This window comes from Squalius cephalus (genome assembly GCF_949319135.1).
Source record: "Squalius cephalus genome assembly, chromosome: 21".
NCBI classification, from domain to species: domain Eukaryota; kingdom Metazoa; phylum Chordata; class Actinopteri; order Cypriniformes; family Leuciscidae; genus Squalius; species Squalius cephalus.
Genome location: NC_137142.1, coordinates 33,667,748 through 33,688,458, shown reverse-complemented (window position 1 = coordinate 33,688,458; position 20,711 = coordinate 33,667,748). Strand labels below are relative to the sequence as shown.

The window sequence follows — 20,711 nt, the reverse complement described above, 5'->3', positions numbered from 1 at the left end:
AGTCCGTTACAGACGCGAAGAGGAGGAGGATTAACACAGAGAAAACGAGTGCGATTGCGGAGCTATTTCGTCGGATTCGCATCCCGACACCTTTCCCTACATTTTCGGACGACGTTTCCAGCATTGATCGTCGATGATTTCCCTCGATTGTCCAATGGATTACTAATTTAACGGAGGAACATCGCGATCCGTCGGATACATCAGGTAGGACATTATGTTGACCAGATAAAGTCTTAATGGAGACGGAGATCGAAAGAAAACTACGCTGCGTCGAGCTTCAGTGTTTAACTAAATGATCACTTGTTAACGTTATTCACGCGACTGCATTTGAATCGTTTACTTCTATTTTGACAGCGAGATTTAAAGCGCTGTCGATCAGAGGTTTTGTTAACCTTGTTTTCTCGCTGGCTGAAAGGTTTACGGCGTAAATAGTGCATCTAGACAGCGGGAGACTTTTTGTTCGCCTTTATTAGTTTGTTAATAGTCGATGTAGCAGACTGGGCAACTTTGGGCTTCACTTGTATCGCCGTCAGCAGATGTTGTGTTGGAATTCGCGAAAAGACTTGAACACTTTCTTTTTGGCTGCTCGGCATCAAATAGCTCATGGGGGGGAAACACTGCCTTGCTGGATCCCTTACGTAAGGCTTTGTGCGATCGAAAGAGTTATTAAGACTAAAAGCGTTAAAATCTCTGAGGGCATGAATTGGGATTATGTGCACAATAATCGTAGCAAATTGGAATCGTTCACGCGCTCTTTAAAAACTCTCGCGCACGATCTCTTCGAATGAATCAACAATCTTGCAGTTTTCAATCCCGAACGTTCGATCATCGCCGTATCGCCTATTTTCTGGAAATTATGTGTTTATCACGAGCTTTACCTTTCTGAGGATCAACCTCGTCGATCTACGGACCTTTTTTGAGCGTGAGCAGAAATGGCTGGCGACGAGGAAGGCTAGTTTTCCAGCAAGCAGATTTCCATCTCCACCGTCGGGTAGTTGTCAAGCTAATTGTTATATGTGTCATGATAATCGGTTGTGTTTCGACGGTTAGTCTGAACGCGACAGTTATTGTTTGAACTGACATTGTCGTTAGGCTCACGCGCAGCGACGCATTTGTTTTCCATTCAGTTGATGTCGAAAGAAAACAAGTCCGATTTCCCCCGATCGCAAGCAAGTTGTACAAACCCTGTTTGGCTTGACCTTGTACGGAAAGCTATTAGATCGTTCATTGTGTTACACATAAACCGTCAGCATTTTGTTAGCCGAGCTTTGTCGCCTCCATCTAAACGACGAAAGCTGTCTCGTGTCAGTTTCTTTGTGATTTAGCGAACTGTCTAGTTTTCTCCATTCGGCTTTATTCGAAATAGCAATGTCGCTGTCGTCCCACTTCATGAAGTCAACACGGCTTGCAGTATTAAAGAGTGGGGGCGACAGATTCCGTTCCCTTTGTATGTTCAAACCTGGTCTGAACGTCGCAATGATAAGAATGTCGATGTCAAGCGACTGCAGTTGTGTGGCTCAGAAATGGCGTCATAATGCTGTAGCGCAGTCGACATTATACGTGCACACACACGGACTAACTGTAAAGCTACCTCACTCGTTTAACTTTCTCTAGTAGTTTAACTCTAGTTGTTTTACTCAATTGTAATGCTGACTCCTCAACTCCGTTCGCCTGTAGAAGCGCTTCTGTGGTAAAAAAAAAAAAAAAAAATGAATTAAATAAAATCACGTTGATTTCGAAGTGACACGCGGTCATTATATAAACGGCTGAAACACTTATGGCTTTAGGGTTTTGTAAGCATCTACCACAAATAAAATGTCCGCTATAACACTGAATTATGTGTCTTTACAAATCACAACTCTCTGTGACAGCCCTTACAGGCTCTGTAAACAGCTAAAGGAGTCAGGGGAGCGGTCCGTCCTGGTCTTAGCCAATAAGAAACGTGCTTTGTCCGTCAATCATTTTGTGCTGACATTGCTGGCATGTATGTGGAGGGCGGGGTTTCGTTGAGAGGGCGTGGTTTTGATGTGATGGGGAGGGTTGTTAATTCAGTGACCAAGTGTGTTGGAAGTTATCAAATAGCCTGAAATCGTTTACAGCACTTTTAAACCTTAAAGGGTTAGTTCACAAGAAAATGGAAATTATTCCATAAATTACTCACCCTCAAGCTATTATAGATGTATATATATATGTCTCATCCAAGCTTTATAATGGGAGTGAATGGTACCCAAAAAAAAGGTCATCCATCATAAAAGTAATCCATTTGACTCAAGGGGTTAATAAAGGCCTTCTGAAGTGATGCGTTTTTGTACGAAAATGTCCATATTTATAACTTTATGAACTATAATCACTAGCTTCCGGTAATGGCTGTACACAAGTCTAGTTCCGGCGGAAGAGTGACCTCTGAACCGACGCATGATGTATTGACGAACGTGGAAGCGCAGAGGATAAAGCAAAACAAAACACCGGTCAGAAATTAGTTTGAACCGCGAGAGGCCCCATAATCACTCTGATTATGCTGGTTGACAAAAGAAAGTCATGTACACCTAGGATGAGTAAATTGTGGGCTAATTTCCATTTATGGGTGAGCTAACCCTTTAAATGACCAATTAGACTAGATTTTTTTCAGTCTTTTTTTGGAAATGCAAATGCAGGGACTGTTTTCAAACAGGTTTCCACTGAACACTTCTCCTGTCTGCCATTGGATGACAAAGAAATAGTTCTGGGCCCCAATTCAGTAGTTGAGTCAATATTGCTGTGTCGTGCACAGTGTTTTTTACTCTTCAGTGAAATCAACTAATAAATTAGTTGTCTCTGTAAATTAAGGTAGGGTAGGGAAAAAAATATGACGTTGAAAAATTGCGCACATCACCTTTAACCATGAAAATGTTGGGTTGATTTTGATGTTCAAAGTAGACTTCAGGGCTGTAGTAAAGTATTACTGTTATTTCTACCATCATTTTTACTGTTACTATTACAAAAACACAATGGTGATTTACCTGCAACCTTTCCGTAACCAGATCAGCAACCACTTAGCCTTATTACCTCTTCTTTGCAAACATACAAACCTTAAGCTAATTGATAACAACTAGAGACAGTTTCCTGGCTGTTAACAATAAAAAGCTTTTCAACAGTTGTTCATATTACTTTGTGATGTTCATCAATGAACTGCAAAATGTAAAGGTAACACTTTACAGTAAGGTCTTATTTATTAAGTATAGTTAATGCACTAACTAACATGAACTAACAATGAATGAACAATAGTTTTACACTATTTATTAACCTGTTAATGTTAGTTAATAAAAATGTTCATGTTAGTAGCCTACACAGTACATTTGTCAAGTTGTGATCTATTTTTTTTTTTTTTTGTGCAATTCCCCACTTGAAAAGGACAGTCCCTCCACATGAAGATCCTAACTGGATTTCACTCAATAAACAGCCATGGAATCAGTTGTTTGTCTTTTATTTACCATTCTTTGGTTGGCAGTAAACAGGTGAAAAACCGGCTGTCCTTCACTATTTTGTGGAGGGCTTGGTTTTGCACAGTCACCTTGATGACAAAGATGAAGTTTCCTTGGTCTAGTGGTGCTATAAATGCTCCTTTCACTGTGGTCTAAAGACAACAACAGCCAGGTACTGGCACGCCCAGATTGCCTCAGATTTGTTCCACCTGGTTCTCCACTGATTGAAGGAGGAGGAGTTTCACCACTGAGGAGCTCCCAGGCAGTTTGTCAGCACACCTCCCACTCGATCTTCCCACGGGAACCGATGGAAAGATCGTAAATCAGCACCTGCTTACTGCCGGTCAGCTCCGAGTTTGGTCCTCAACTGGTAGCAAGACAACCAGGCGTCGAACATCTCTGTGCAGGACCGTGGTTTGGGTAGCGTCTTTAAGGACTTTGGCCGATGGCCGGTTTAGTGCAGGTTTTGTGACAGGAAGGCAGGAGCTCTGGACCACTTTGACGTTCACGTCTCGAACAATGCCCTTAGCATCTGGATTAACGCTCACCACCCGTCCTAGCTTAAATTGGCCCCTCACTGCATTTTGGTCGCACAACCAGACAATATCTCCGACAGCAACGTTGCGATGCAAAGTGTGCCATTTACTTCTCAGAAATAAGTTTGGGCCGGCAAGCTGGCTCCAAGACCTCCAGAACTTGTTGACCTGGTTCTGCATCTCTCTGAGTCTCTTGTAAGGGTAGTTCGCAAAGTCAAATGTTCTGATCTCACCGCTTGGAGAGGCTCGGCCCAGGAGAAGTGTGTTGGGTGACACATACTGCACGCTTTCTTCATGGCTCTGCACCCTGGCATCTATTGGGCATTCGTTGGCAAGGTTTGCAGCAAGTTGTAGTGTTGTCTGAAACTCGCTGTAGCTGAGGCCAGTGTTGTTGCCCAGGCTCTGCAGTGCCTTCTTGAGAATGCGGACAGCGGCTTCAGCAGCCCCATTGCGGTGAGGTGAGTCAGCAGGGTGAATTGTCCACTCCCATTTGGTACCTTTTTGAGCCGACATCTCTTCTATTGAAGTTCTATTCTGAGAATCCAGGAACTGGTACAGCTCTCTTAGGACAGGTTTGGCGCCGATGAAGTTTGTCCCCGGGTCGGACCAGATCTTTCTTGGGTGCCCTCTAATTGCAGTAAAGCGTTGGTAAGCCATCAAGAAGCTCTCTGTCGACATTGTGTTGACCAGGTCTGCATGAATTGCCCTGCTGGCCATACAGCTGAAGACGACACCCCACACTTTCATTGAGACCCGTTTCTTGATGTCATCTTTGACAAGGTACGGTCCGAAGAGGTCGACTGTAGTGAACTCGAACGGAGCTGCAGGTGTGGCTCTTTCAGGAGGTAGGTCAGCCATTACCTGTTTGCACCTTCTTGCCCTTGACTTTTTGCAGAAAAGGCAGTTCTCCACTACTTTTTGGGCAATTTTCCTCCCTTGGATGACCCAGGCTTTCCTCCTCATTTTCAGCAGGGTTGCAGCCACACCTTCATGACCCTCATCGTGCGCCTCCCGTGCCAATAAAGTAGAGACCCATGCATTGAAAGGCAGAAGGGGAACTGCAGCGCCATCCTCCCTGAAGCCATGGATTCTCCCACCGCAGACTAGTAACCCAGATTCTGGCTCTCTGTACACAACCAAGCGGTCCGTAGTGGTAGCTGGGAACGTCACCCCTTCTTGAGCAGCAAGATAGATGTCTCTTATTGCCTCTTGACGTTCTGTGGCGGTGATAACTCCTTTTGTGGGAATCGCCTCCCACTTTGGGGTCTCGATGGACTTTGTTGCAGCTGTAAACTTTTTGGCGGCTCTCCAGATGAAAGCAACAGTCTTGATTAGACACTTTAGGCTACTAAAGCGCCTCTCATCCACCAAGTTAAGGACAGCTGCACCAGCAGGAAGTCGTCCCACAAGACTTGGAAGACTTCTTTTCGCTTGGGCTCTGGTGAGTGCTGCCACGAATGACTTCTTTTGCATATTGTTAATGCTTTCTCGAGCTGTCACAGACACATCTTTTGACGACATAATTGGCCACTCGCTCTCTGGAAGATGTAGAAACTCTGGCCCTTGCTGCCACTCTGAATGGGCATCAAGTTCCTTTGGCCCAGCTCCTCGAGTGATAATGTCAGCTATGTTGAGTGGTCCAGGGATCCACCACCAGTCCTGTAGCCGTGTGCTCTCTTGGATCTCTCCAATTCTATTAGCGAAGAAAGTCTGAAATCCATAGCTTTCACGCTGGATAGCTCCAAGAACAGTCTGACTGTCTAACAAATGGTACCACCTTTTTATCTGGATCTGGGTATGCTGTTCAAAGTACTTTTTCAGGCGGCCTGCAAAGACTGCACCACAAAGTTCTGCTTTGACCGCATCCCCCTTCTGGTCTAGAGGTGTCAGCTTTGCTTTTGACTCCACTAGTCGAACTGTTAATTGTTTGTTGCAGTTCCACCGCAGGTAGAGGACAGCACCATAGGAGCTCTCACTGCCATCTGAAAAAGTGACAGCGACTGGTTCAGTTGTTGCCTTTGGTGGAGTAAGGGCTCTTGGGAACCTTACTTTGCTTAGCTGGACGTACTCCTCAAAAATTCCAATTGCATCTTTGCGGAGCTCATCTGACAGAGGAAGGTCCCATGTGTCCTTGACCATGCTGCACTTTGGTTTTGCCTCTTGGAATGCCCTTCGGACCAAGATAGCCCCTTTTTGCTTTGATGGCGTTGTCAGGCCAACTGGGTCGTACAAACCAGCAACTTGACTCAGCAGTTCACGTCTTGTCAGCGGGTCTGGTGTCTGTGCTCGTACTTCTTCTAGCAGTAAGTCTTTCTCAAGTCTCATCTTTTTCTTCCGCCTAGAGAAGTTGACCCTTACCATGACATGCAACATGTCTTCATCCACAATGTAGCCGAGACCGAGCGCCTTGTTGTCTTCCTCCTTAAGCTGGTTCGGCAGGACAACAATATTTGGTGATGCCTTTTCTCTTTCTCCTTTACCTTGGCCTGAGAAGACCCAAGGCTTCAGTGCAAACCCTCCTGCTTTTAGAATCAGCTCCACATTCTTTGTGATGACTTCGAGTCTTTCACAGCAGTTGTGGGATGTCAAGATGTCATCGACGTAGCTGTGCTCATGTAATACTTGGCATTCATCTGTGAGGTGGCTGAATTGAGGCAGGTTAGCCGTCTCCCTCATGGCAAGTTGTGCTATACAACCTGCTGGCTTGTCCCCGATATTCACTCTGGTTATGGCGTATTGTTCTAGCTCATCGCCCTCTGAATCACGCCACAAGAACCGGTGTAGATGGACTTCCCTCTCCTCGAGCCACACAGAATTGTACATTTTTCTAATGTCTCCTAGAGCAGCGAAGGAGCCTTGGCGGAACTTGAGGAGGACAGCTCGAATCGGGTTGAGAACGTCAGGGCCTTTCATCAGAAGATCATTGAGACTTTGGCCTTTATACTTCTGACTGCTGTTCCAGACAAGTCTTACCGGAGTTGTAACAGAGTGAGGGTTGGGTGCGATAAGATGACTAATATACCAGACAGGTCCATTCCAGTTGGTTAGATCCTCTTTGGTCAGCTTTTTTGCAGCCCGGCGGTCAACCATTTCGTGGACTTGAGCACTATAGGCTTTTTTCCACTGTGGTTCTTTGGCGAGCTGTCTCTCTGTTCTAAGGAAGGTTGCCTCCACTGCTTTTTTGTTGTTTGGCAATGTAGATGGGTCCATGAGCCATGGATATCTTGCATGCCAGTGTGGACTATCACTATGGTCATCAGCACCAACATAAGTCAGGCCACCCTTTACAACTTCCAGCTCCCTTTCTTCAGCCAGAGTCATTTCTTTGCCACCAGGTTGACAACTGCCGCAGCGACATCCTCCACATTTTGGGGTGCAGGGGGCGCCAATGCTATCCCATCTCCACCACTCAATAAAATCCCGAGTGGTAACAGCAGAACAAGAAGACTTTATGGTAGGTTTGGCACAAATATGTTCTTCATACATCAATGCTGCTGTTCTCATGGACCTGGCGAAGTGCGCTCTGGACTGGTGTGCTGTAACTGTAGCCTCTTCAAACAGACCAGGGTGTGTCCCTGCAATTGTTTTTCCCAATGGCCCATCCCATAGTACAAGGTCCCCAATGGTGCGCATTTTCTGTGGGACCAGTCGCCCTTCCTTATGGCTTATCAAAAGCTGTATCTGCCTTGGTCTCACAAGTTCATTTTGGGGGACATCTGGAAAGAACTTTTGGAGTCTTTTGGCTGTCACATGTTTGTGGATCTTTGCAATGCTGTCCAAACCATAGCAGAGGAGTTGGTGGGATCTAAAGTTGCCTTGCTCTGTGCGGACCCGGATCTTTAGGAGGTACCGTTTTGTGGTAACTTGAACTTTCATTCCTCCCACACCGTGGACAACAAGGGTTATGGATTCACTTCTAAGGTTCAAACGATCAGCTGCATCATGAGTTATATAGTTTGTATCCGATGCCAGGTCGATCAAAGTCCCAACTTTTTGTCCTGCATTGGCCGTGACCTCTAAGAGCATCATGATGACTGGCCACTCCACTATTCCATTCTCTGCTAGAAGACTGGGTTGGTTGGACACAAGAGAGGTTCTGGCTATAGTGTTGCAAAAGGCATTGCGACACTTCTCTGCAAGTTCAGGTGAAAGGCTTTTAATGAACTCTTCTTGGGCTTGGGTGTAACGCTCTCTTGTGTCACCTCCCACTTTGCTGTTGTTGTTGGACCTCTGGACGAGATTCCCTTTGGACGTATCAGCTCTCGGGCAAAGGTAATAGTGGTGTTCTGCAGCACGCTGTTCTATGCAGTCTGGCCTCCTGCACAGAAACTCTGATTTACAATAGTCACCTTCATTGTGAATCTCCAAGCATTTTTTGCAGGCTCCCAGCTTCCTGACAGCATCTCTTTTCTCTGACAGCTTAAGCGTGCGAAACTTTTGGCAGAAATATAGCCTTTTCTTATGCTTGCCGTCTCCGCAGACCACACATCCTTGAGCCTGGTTGCTTAGTTGGGTGGAGGTTCTGGTTCGAGCTTGCCGAGGTTCAGATTTTGGTTTTGGTTCCTCCTCTCTCAGTTGGTCCAGCTTCTCATAGATGGCTTCTTGACCTTGAAGAAACTTGAGGAGGTAGTCAAATCGCTTGTCTTCTTCAGCTTCATCACCTTTGCCAGCTACATGAAGAAGCCATTCCTTCTTCAGGCCATCAGGAAGTTTACTCTCTATTGTTTTTGTTACAAGAGGGTTCTTTATAGCACCGGTCTTGCCAAGCTCGTTCAGATCGACCAGGGCTTTTCCTACAGATTGTATGAGCTCAACAATCCTCCTGGGCTGGTTACCTTTAACTGCTTGGAGTCTTTGGAGCTCTTCTACTATCTCAAGGGCTATAGTTGTCTTATTTCCAAAGCGGTTCTCCAAGACCCGGAAAACCTCCTCAGCAGTTGTGTAAGTTGTAAGGCGGAGGTCTCGTATTGTCTTCTCATCCACGCTGTCGAGAAGTTGGAACTTTTTAACCTCTTTGGATCCAGTAGGTTCTCCCTGCATCTGGAGTGCTTCCCAATCTTTTTTCCACCGGTGAAACTCTCGGCGGATGCCAGAAAACTTTGGGAGGGCAGCTGGCTTTAATTTAATTGCTGGTGTGGCCACACAACTGATTGAAGTAGTACTTGATCTGCTGACGTGTGCCCCTGTAAAGTCTGCTTGTCTTATTGTGAGTTTTGGCAGGATAGTTTCAAGGCCTTTGATACGACTCTGGAACTGTTGTTGCTCTGCTGGGGGGGCCCAGCACTTCCAATGTTTATGCACCTCCTTCGCAGCCTTCACAAGTTTCTCCAGTTGTCCGATCATGAAGAGATATGCATCTGGGTTTTTACTTGGGTCCACAGCTCCCACGTTTTCTGCTTGCGACTCTGCTGTTGTAATTGCTTGTGTCAGTTCATATTCCCCGAAATTGGCCCACAATGTCTTTTGTATGAGGTCCTTTAGCTCTTGCAGTTTTCTCTCACACTCATTGGCTGTTTTGACCAAGTCAGACTTTTGCTGCTCGCTCAACTCCTCTGCATCAGAGTTTTCTTCAATACATTGCCCCTCTACATCATCATTGGCTTCAAGGACTTTGCCAGCTTCTGCAGTGAGCTTCTTAAAAATGTCTCTGAGCTCCTCTTCTGACATCATTGTATGCATTCGTAGCACATTATTGGCCAGACGGGAAAACTGACGCTTCGCTGATGTCCTTGCGGTCTTTAGCTGCTCCAACAGTAATGAATCAGCCATTTCAATCACAGCAGCAGGGCGGGAACAGTCTTTATTTGTCTCTATGGACACGTGTGGTCACTTTTCTGGTCCTTCTCCAGTCTTCAGTGGCGGTTTTTCACTGTCAAGTTGTGATCTATTTTTTTTTTTTTTTTGTGCAATTCCCCACTTGAAAAGGACAGTCCCTCCACATGAAGATCCTAACTGGATTTCACTCAATAAACAGCCATGGAATCAGTTGTTTGTCTTTTATTTACCATTCTTTGGTTGGCAGTAAACAGGTGAAAAACCGGCTGTCCTTCACTATTTTGTGGAGGGCTTGGTTTTGCACAGTCACCTTGATGACAAAGATGAAGTTTCCTTGGTCTAGTGGTGCTATAAATGCTCCTTTCACTGTGGTCTAAAGACAACAACAGCCAGGTACTGGCACGCCCAGATTGCCTCAGATTTGTTCCACCTGGTTCTCCACTGATTGAAGGAGGAGGAGTTTCACCACTGAGGAGCTCCCAGGCAGTTTGTCAGCACAACATTAACTAATGTTAACAGATAGCTATAACTTTTAATCTAAAAAAATGTATTAGTAAATATTGTTTTGATTGTTATAGTAATTAATTATCATTATGACTGATTGAGTTTTGTAATTGATTTGAAAATATAATGCAGAATGTTTCTTGTTGGTCTGTATTGTCTGTGCACTACTTCTGAAAATTTAAATTATAGTCTCAAATGTATTCAATTTCGAGGTTGAATAAAAGTGTGTTAAAAGCGGCTTACATACAGCATAATGATCTGGACCTCCAGCATGAAGTGTGTTATCTGCAGCTGCAGGTGTCTGTGTCTCCCGGTTAACAACACACTCTGAAGCTCAGTTTCCTTTCACTGCACAAATACAAACATTTAGCTCCAATCAACTGGTTGCAAATAATAAATAGTCATTTATTTCAGACTTTTATCGCTAACTTGAAATACTAGGGATGTAACAATATATCGTGTCACAATATATCGCAATACAAAAATGCAACAATATCATGGATAGTGACAATATTTATTGTGGATAGTTCACCCAAAATAAAGATTACTGTGTGAGAAAACATTCAAGTTTTCAGAGTTTTAGTGTCAGACATGTACTACATTGAACTACTATATATATAATGGTGAATATAATGTATAATAATGCAATGGGGGAATATTTGTATAAAAAGAGCTTCAGAATCATGAATCTTGTTGTTCTGGTGTCTCTATTGTCCTGTGCTTAAATCCAAGCCTATTCATTTACACACACAATGTAAAATCAAATTTAGCATTTTGATCAACAGTACATTTTTTGTTAACCTTTTATCATATGTCTTGGAGTATCAAAATAATATCGTATCGTGATATGTATCGAATTGTGACATGAGGGCATCGTTACACCCCTATTTAGCTGCAATCAGCTGGTTGCATAACTAATAATTAGTCATTTATTTGAGACTTTTATATCTTGAAATACTCTTATTAGAGTGACAGTCTCTGTGAAATAACCCGATGTTAAGTGTTTTCATCAGTGGTTATAGGTAATGGACTAACCATCTCCATTTGATTACCATCTCAGGTTTTCAACCACTAAACTTTATGTTAAAGCGTACAAATATTTTGCGTAACAAATCTGAACCATTTATTTTCACTTTCTTACTATTTAGCACAATTTAGGGGAATATTGTTGTGCATGTGTGTTTCAGTGAAAATCTAAAGTTATTCACATTTCTCAGTAACAAACATCCATGATGGATAAAATGTTCTGAAATGTACTTTCTGTGGATTTACATTACATGGCTCAAGTGGCCCAATTCCCAATTTTTTTCCTTCCACGTGGCACTGATCGGATATAACCCACGGGCGTGTGTAAGCAGGAAAAAAGCACATGGATTCATATATTCTGCCATGTAAGTGGTCAGATCGGATATTTCCCTGCGAGTCGTATGTCATTGAAAAAGCGACAGTGGCGAATGAAGTGGACACCAACCATGATCACATGACTCTTTTCAATGGCGGACGAAAGCTCAACCCAATTGTTTTGCTGACCTTTAAAGATGGTGCGGAAATCAAAAGCTTGTATTGTCATTTCATCTGCGTCCATTGCAAATCCAAATCTTCCTAAGGTTTTCCGAGCCAGTGGTTTCACCAAGTTTATATTGTAAATGCAGATATCGGATATGGGTCACTTTTAAAAGATGATGTAAGCTGGTCATCAAAAAAAACGGATATGGTCCACAAATCGGAATTGGGCATTGAGACTAGTGATCGACCGATATTGATTTTTTATAACCGATACCGATACCGATTATTTGCATGTTTATGTGCCGATTACCGATATGCAGAACCGATATTTATTTACTGTTATACTTCTGTTTTTGACACAATTATTACAACACAAATGAACTGAACAAACAATTTTATTTATAACAATCACTCCCTCCTTGCATACATAAAAAAAACTTTATATTTATACACAAATAAATAGAGGGGTCTGAGTCCAAAAAATAAAGTGCACTGTTACTAAGTGTCTTTGTTTAAAAATAAAAGCTTTGATGAGGTAAAAAATAAAGCACAAAAATTATTCTAACATATATTCAAAGATAGTTGAATGATGTATTTTAAGTGGTTCCACATGTTGGAGGTATTTTTTGTATTGTATTTTGTATTGAAATGTAATTTATTTTAAACAGTTTTAGAAGGTTTATGTGCCGTTTAATAGGTTTAAAGAGTGAGGAATAATTCACTGGGTAATATTAATTCACTGAATAATATTAGCTGGAATATAACATTGTCAGGAAAGTAACAAACAAAACAGCATATTTGCATTTTCCAACTAGTATGTTATTAATGAAATCCTTTCTGACAAAGTGCTGTTTATCTATGCATTTACACAGAACTATAACTTAGGCTACTCAACGCGATCGCGCGTAGAGATAATAAATAATTAATTTCCACTGAGCGGTATTTATTTAGATTTGTATTAGCGAAATAATGGTTATGTATTAAATGATAATACAATTTAGGGTGTTTAAACGAGATAATCTTGTCAAAAGTTTCATGCAGTAGCCGTGCTTGAGCATTCCTGTCATCAACCCAGTGAGTGCTCAGCAATATGAACAAACTTTTTTTTTTCGAGACTATATAAACAGCACTTTGTCAGTTGGCATTTCATGATCTAGATTGAATCTAGATCATGAAATGCCAACTGACAAAGTGCTGTTTATCTATGCATTTATTTTACACAGAACTACTCAACCGCGATCGCGCGTGGAGATAATAAATAATTAATTTCCACAAAGCGGTATATTTAGATGTGTATTAGCGAAATAATTGCTACGTAGTAAATGATAATATAATCTAGGATGTTTAAACAAGATAATCTTGTCAAAAGTTTCATTCAGTGGCCGTGCTTGAGCATTCCTGGTCATCAAACCCAGTGAGTTGCTCAGCAATATGAACGAACTTTTTTCTCGAGACTAATGGTGAGCAAATACAACAGATAGAGAATTGAATTCAGCGCTTTTATTTTCAACATGCACTCATTCATGTCTGTTTTATTTAATCCATGTAAATGTACGTCTTTATTGGGGCAGGACATGACGGATTTCGCTACGTGACTCCATTAGTTCGTCTCAATTCTTTAGAACTTTTAGAACCAAGCTGCATAAATAAACTATATCAGGCATTCATGTCTCGAATCTCATTTCTGCATGTCTGTTATGTTAAATAAAGTTGAATAATTAAAGCAAAGCAAGCAGAACATATGTTTTACCTGTGCACAGAGTTGTTGTTGACTGATCTCCTCAGACGCGGGCTGCAATGGCGGAATTCTCAAAACGGCCACATGATGGCGCCGTTTATCGGCGAATCCGATATTACAAAACCGATACCCGATTATGGGAAAATGCTTAAATATCGGGAAAAATATCGGTAAACCGATACATCGGTCGATCACTAATTGAGACCTGTGGTGTAAATGCAGCCTTAGTTTTATTTTGGCCGATCTGTCTTCAGGACACACAAACTGCATTGCAGTTATTGCTGCACGATATTGGAAAAAAAATGTGCAGCCCTTATTGGCTTTACTGGCAGACATTTCAATGTTTTGATTTTCTTCAATATATATTGATATGAAAATGATTTATTACTTGAATAATACTTGAATAGCCCTTGAATATGACTAACCCTAACCCTAACCCTTTATTTGGAAAGAATAAATCATTCTAGAATGATTGGAGTGTATCTGCATAGAAAATAATAAACAAATTACAAGCATAGATAAAAATACACTGGAACAAAGATACAAATGAAATAAGCAGTGCTTTATGTTTTTCAGGCAAGTCTAACAATATTCAGGTAAAGAAATTGAATAATCAAATGTAAAATAACACTGCATAGTCTTCACTGTATAAATTAAATATAGTTCATCTTTGTTACTGCTTCAAAAGTGATTTTCTCTTAATATTTTGTTGTTTGATTAACATTAATGACACAGACGGCTGCAGGTTTATTAGGCTGCTGTCACTTTAAGAGCTAATGCACAGATCTAATATAATGATTCTCATCCGTATTCTTTCTCAGTTGTTTACGTTCAGGTTAGCCATAAGCAACTGTGTAAACAAGGATACTTTCTTTAACTCTTACTGCCATAAAAAGTAGTGTTTATAAGCACACATTCATTCTGCAGTTTTTGTTTTGTGCAGGTGTCCTATATTTAGCATGATTTCACAAATCTAAAGTTAGACCATTCTGTTTTTGTAAACAAAAACAACTGTTTGTGTGTAGCATCTTTGTGTGGATTGTGATTAACAAAGAATCTCTGTAGCCATTTGAAATTAGAGGCAACCACTGCATTTTAAAGTCTTAGTTTGCCTGTTATAGAGCAAATAAATTAGCTTAAACAAAGAAAAAAATCTGCCAATTTGTTTGTTAAAAAATTGGAATCATCCATGAAAAATCATGATCATGGTGCATCACGAACTGTCCTACTTAATGTCAGATTATCAAACATGCCAAAGCAGTCTTTTCACTCATGTGTTCAGTGTCTAGCTCTCGTTCTCATTCTAAATGTGTGTTCATGTCTTTCAGCTGAAGACCTGAAAGTGAGTTCACTCAAGAGGATCACCGTCACCGTGGACGGAGATGAAGGTAATGCTCCTGAACTTTAGAGCCACTGTATGAAGGTGAAATGGTGGAGGTCAGATGAAGAATTGCCGAGTTGACTTGTCTATAGACATTGGTTTACATCACAGCACGACAAAACCATGGTTTTCTACTTGCTTTTGTCATTTGGTTGCAGTTTGTATTGGGAGAGACATTCTCATTTACCTGGACAATTTGTATTTTTGTATTTGTAAGTAAGTGCATTATAGTCATTAGTATTCTTGGTCTGTTTTCCTGGCGGTGGAAGACGTGAATGTATGCTAAGTTGTGTTTTGTCGACTTTTGATAAATGCTGCAAGCTTGAAATCTGATTTCATGGGGTTTATAAGATGCTCAATGCTTGTTTTTAAAGTTTAAGCATTAGTTTAAAAGTTTGTTTTGGTAATGTATTTTTAATAACATTTTTATTGGGTGTCGATCTGCTGTTTTTGTTTATACAAGAATCTTTCCTTTGTGTAGCACTGAATCCATTTTAATGGCCACAGTGTTGAATTTTGCATAAGAATTTTGCTCCGAAGTGCAAACATGTTCCCACAGACGTGCTGCTCTCCGGTAACGTCACTGCTCGGCACGGAAAACATGAACGCTTTGCTTCCTGATTTTCTTTTGGTCTATTTCTATCTATAAATTCATCATTGTAGGAAATTTAATACCAGTTGGCTCTTCAGTTGTTTTCATTTATGCTTTTGTTTCCATGGTTACTAGTGATCAGATCCTTACCTGTAAATTTAAAGTGAGGTCCTGTAAGTGTACTTAATGTATATTATATTGATTAAACTAGGTTAAATTACAAGGGGCAGTATAAGGAAGAGAATAGTCCAGTGGATGGCGAAAGCAATATTGAGGTTAAAGCATGCATTGTCAGGGCAAGAATTTAAGGGCTTGTTTACTAGGGCTGGGAGTCTTTTGGAATCTCACAGTTAGATTCAAATCTATTCTTGGGGTCGGGATTCGATATAAAAAGAAAAAAAAAAAGATTTTAGATTTTGAATTGAATTTTGATTCAATATATGCATTAATCTGAGCGCCTGATCAATGAACTGCTCACGGATCCTTCACAGAAACAGCTGATCTAAAATAGACCTTTTGTCCTTGAAGCCCCCTCCGTATATAATATATCTGTATATAAGAAAAAATTAAATGCAACTCCATAGGTGTAACTAAACTTCAATTAAAGTTTTGTTAAATTATTATTTTTCAATCTCATGTTACGGTGATTATCAGCTGGAGTTAGAAAAATATAAGATGTGCTGTTGTATTCTCAATATTTAGTGATTTAGCCTCAGATACAGGATATGTTCATTCGATATTTGTCATTTGCTCTCTTATTTGAACTTTTGTCATTAAAATAGATTAGTTTTTTAAATTAGCAAAGTTCAAAAACTCGTACATTAAGATATGCTAGCTAGTTTATTGCTGCATCATCAAATAGGCTAACTTCTTTGGATCCATTTAACATTCATCAGGCCAACATAAATACTGCAGAACAAAGATGCATATGAAATAAACAGTGCTATTCAGCTAGGTCTAAATTTTCAGGTACAGAAATAAAGTTATCAAATGTAAAATTATATTCTTCATTGTTTAAATTAAATGTTTATCCCAGCAGGAATATTAGGATGCGGCACGGATCCAATACACTGATACACAAGTGTTTTATTTCTCAACTGTTTACGTTCGTTTAAGACCTAACCGGCTTTTACAAGGATACTTGACAAGACAGACATTACAAACTCTGAATTGAATTGACAAAAAAAAAGACAAGTAAAAAAGTCAGTAATAAAGTAAGAACAAATAAACATTATAAACGATAGCACAATCGTATAAAATTGACTAAAGAAATTAAATAAACAGTGCTTTAAGTTTTTCCGGTAGGTCTAACAGTAGTATTCAGGTTAGAAATAAATCAAATGTAAATAAAGTCAAATGTAAAATATACACTGTATAGTCTTCACTGAGTAAATACATACAGATGAATCCTTACAATTAAAGTTACAAAAGTGATTCAGTCAAGAGCAGTGAGTGATTTTCTCTGTCTTTTATTCTTTGACTAACATTAATGACAGACGGCAGCTGCTTTATTAGGTTCCTGTCACTTTAAGACCGAATGCATGGATCCAATATACTGTTACACATGATTTTTATTTCTCAACTGTTTGCATTCACTTAAGACATAACTTAACATGAGGGAAGAAAGAGCGCAGCTGGTATTGGTGTATCGACACTGCGGAAACTGAGTACTGGGACCATTTCAGATATTTCAGTTTTGATATTTTTGACAACACTAAAGTGCTTCATGCAGGTCACAGGTGTAAACGGGGCCTAAAGGCCCGCTGTGTGCATGCATTACGCAGGGTACTGGCTTCAGTCTTCAACAACGCTGTGATAAAAATGAATGGCAGGGACATGGAGGTGTAGTGGGCACTGAGTCACGCACCATTAGCAAACTCCAACACTTTCAGCTTCCACCCCTGTAACATATGGTCATGCCCAGCAGCTAGGACGACAGCATGAAGATTATCACAGAGATCCATCATGCACTAGTGGTCAAGTCGGTGGCAGCACTCAGATTCTCTGTTGGCTGTGGTTGCTGTTATCTGTTATTTGAATGATCGTGTGTGTGTGTGTGTGGTACAGTGAGATTTAACCATCTGCTCCATTGACTGTCAGTGAGTTTGAGGACTAACCTGAGACTCTTATTATTCACATTGCTCATCAAGCTGCTCATTTGACTGTGAACTTTTACTGCTCTTTTAGTTTTAGTATTGTTAAATCTGGGAAGAGAAGGCCATCTAATGGTCTTGCTTACATAGTTTCTCACACACTAGAGAGTATAGTGTGAGTACATTAGCAGCAACACTTGTGTTCAGTGTCACGGCCAACTCGTTTCAAGCCACAACATAAGAGGGATCATACTAGATATGGATTTTTTGGGACCGATACTGATATTAGGGAGTAAAAAAAGCCTGATATCGCTACATCGGCCGATATTATTTATGTGTATATTTTAATACAGTAGCAAAATGATTTATGTGTATATTATAGGCCTAGTACAGTACCAGTCAAAAATCTGCACACACTTTCCCATTCATGTGTACAAACTTTTGACTGGTACTGTATATAGAATACAGTATACATAAACAGAATATATATATAAACACATTTTTTGCAATGATCACTCAAATGTGGTGATCAAACACTTGTGTGACAAAGACATGTTATGTAGGCAGGGTGAATGATAGAAGGAGAATGAGACATTTGAGCTGTAACCAAACTAGTTTGCATTGCATCTTCTATTCTATATTAAAGTCCCTGTAAAGTAAAAATTAAGTATGTGTTCTGAGTTTGTCACACCACAGAAAAATGTGTTATTAACCACCCAGCCAAATTTGAATGATAAAAAAAGCCGGCAAGTACATAAAATAAGCTATCAAAATCTTGAAAAAATGAGCAGTAGTCTCTGCTCTCAAACGCTGGGGGCGTGTCCGCTGGCTGCGCTGAAACCACGCCCACTAGCGCGAAAGCTGCCGTCGCCACACTCAACTGTCACAGCTACAGCCGGAATGGATGCTCCTAGCAGCTTAATTTGTTTTACAAAGCCATACATGTTCGAGCCTGGACTACCTACTATAATTATAACATAAGCACACAAGGCAACTTACACTCATTGGTGGGCACGCACTGCCGACGATGGCACCAGTTGTCGGCGCGACGGGAGGATGATCGCCGAGGCGGGAGATAGTCGGTTCGGCCACATTCACCAGTAACAGCGGATTATCAGTGAATGAATCCCAGTTGTCTCCGACGAAAGTTTATAAAACTATCCCGTGTAAAATGATCACTACAGAGGCGGGTTTTGGCGGTGATCCTCAGCTCTCCATCAAGGTGGCTCTTCACAAAATTAATCCACCTCTTGTTGATATGATAGTTTTTCGGAAATTTAAATAAGGACACCGATCTGTTTTGTACGTGATCGCATCCAGGTAATAAGCATTTCCGTGACGAAGGCATAGCTAGCTAGCAAACTGTAGGATGTAGTAACTAATAGTACTGGCAGTAACTCGCGATTGAGTTGCAAACTGATGTGAATGGGCTCCAGTGCGTCATCAAGTAGGGGCGTGTCCAGGAGCTCAGGGGCTCCAGTGCGTCATCGAGCCCCCGTTTTAGCCCCGCCCAAAAAATCCGGAACACAGCAACGGTGAAAAACTGTTTAACGGTCTAACTCCACAATTCAGTACTTCACAGTTCACAGTCTTTGTAATATGATTTAGCAATACATTTCTAACATTTATAATGTGTTTAGAATTTTTTTTTTAGAATTGCCTTTACAGGGACTTTAAATTCTAAATACTGTTGCATAATCTTCACTAATGACTGTCTTTTTATTTAGTCACGTTATATAAAAAATAACTTGTATCAATAAATATATCAAAAGTGTCACTGGCAAAACCTTGTTATCTTCTATTATTAGTCTTAATTACTCTAGTCTCTACCAGTGGAGGAAGTACTCAGATCTTTTTACTAAAGTAAAAGTAATAATACCATAATGAAAACATGTTTAATTACATACGTGACCCTGGACCACAAAACCAGTCTTATGGGTAATTTTTTCATTAATACCATAATGAAAACATGTTTAATTACATACAGTACTTTTAGTTAAATACTATTTTAAATAATGTAAAACATTTACTAAACGAGAAACGACTCATTATGCAAAATGGTCCTATATAAAGTGTTATAATTATATAAGTTATTAGAATATTACTTGATGTTGTAACGTAGCGTTATAGGCTGTAATGGGCTGTCTACACCGGACACAGTCGCAACAGTAAAAGCTGTTTACCTTGAATGCGGCAAAGCACCCATTACAAAGAATTTGTCCTTCGCGTCAGTACATCATTAATAGAATGAGGCATCAGTTTACTGTCGGAGATTTGTCGCTTGCGTCGCATGTAGACAGCATCACTGATTATAATGGGTTCAACTGTCTTTCGTCGCATTGCGCCGCTTGCGTCCGGTGTCTTGTTCAGGCAGCAGCAGACAAGCAACGTCTTAAAGGTACTATCCCACAGAGAGTGAAATAATGAAATAATCCAGTTCATGACCCCTTTAAACCAGACAGCACGTGAACACCGAATTCCCGTCTCTTCCGCCACTGTTTGTGCTTGAACAGAAAAATACACACAAAATGATGTCAAAATGCCTGCCTCCGCAAATATCCTCAAGACACACTCAAAGAAAATGGATGTGTATCATTATATTGGATCCGTACATTAGCTCTTAAAGTGACAGCAAGATTAATTATATTTATTTGCGTTATTTTACATTTGATTATTCAATTTCTCTAACCTGAATATTGTTAGACTTGCCTGAAAAACATAAAGCATTGCTTATTTCATTTGTGTCTATTGTATTTATCTGTGCTCATAATTTGTTCGCTATGCAGATTCACTCCCCTACAAAATCACCCCAATCATTGATTAATTCTTTCCAAATAGAGCTATTAAAATTTTCATATTGCAATATATATTGCAGAAATACAAAATATCGTAATATCAGTTTTTTCCCAATATCATGCATCCCTAATTCAAATGTAATATAAACAGATGATTTCACAGACTCAGTAACAGGCTTAAAATGTAAACACACCTTCATTTTCAGGCCGACTGTTGCATCCCTGGACTCCTGAAAGTTGCATAGCTGGCAATTTAGGCTGTTTTAAATCCACTATGCATCAGATATTTAGACTGGGCGTTTCACTGGTGTGCCACCAGACCAGTTAATG

At 40.6% G+C, this 20,711-nt stretch overlaps 1 protein-coding gene across 3 annotated transcripts in view; it reads left to right on the top strand.

Annotated features, from left to right (window-relative positions):
• arid4b (AT-rich interaction domain 4B) overlaps positions 1–20,711 on the top strand; it is a 92,608-nt gene continuing 71,897 nt past the window's right edge. For all 3 annotated transcript variants that reach the window (XM_079855665.1, XM_079855664.1, XM_079855663.1), the window contains exons 1-2: positions 1–204; positions 14,849–14,908. In XM_079855665.1, the coding sequence (XP_079711791.1) occupies positions 14,903–14,908 (6 nt within the window). In that variant the 5' untranslated portion in view covers positions 1–204; positions 14,849–14,902. The remainder of the gene's footprint in view (positions 205–14,848; positions 14,909–20,711) is intronic.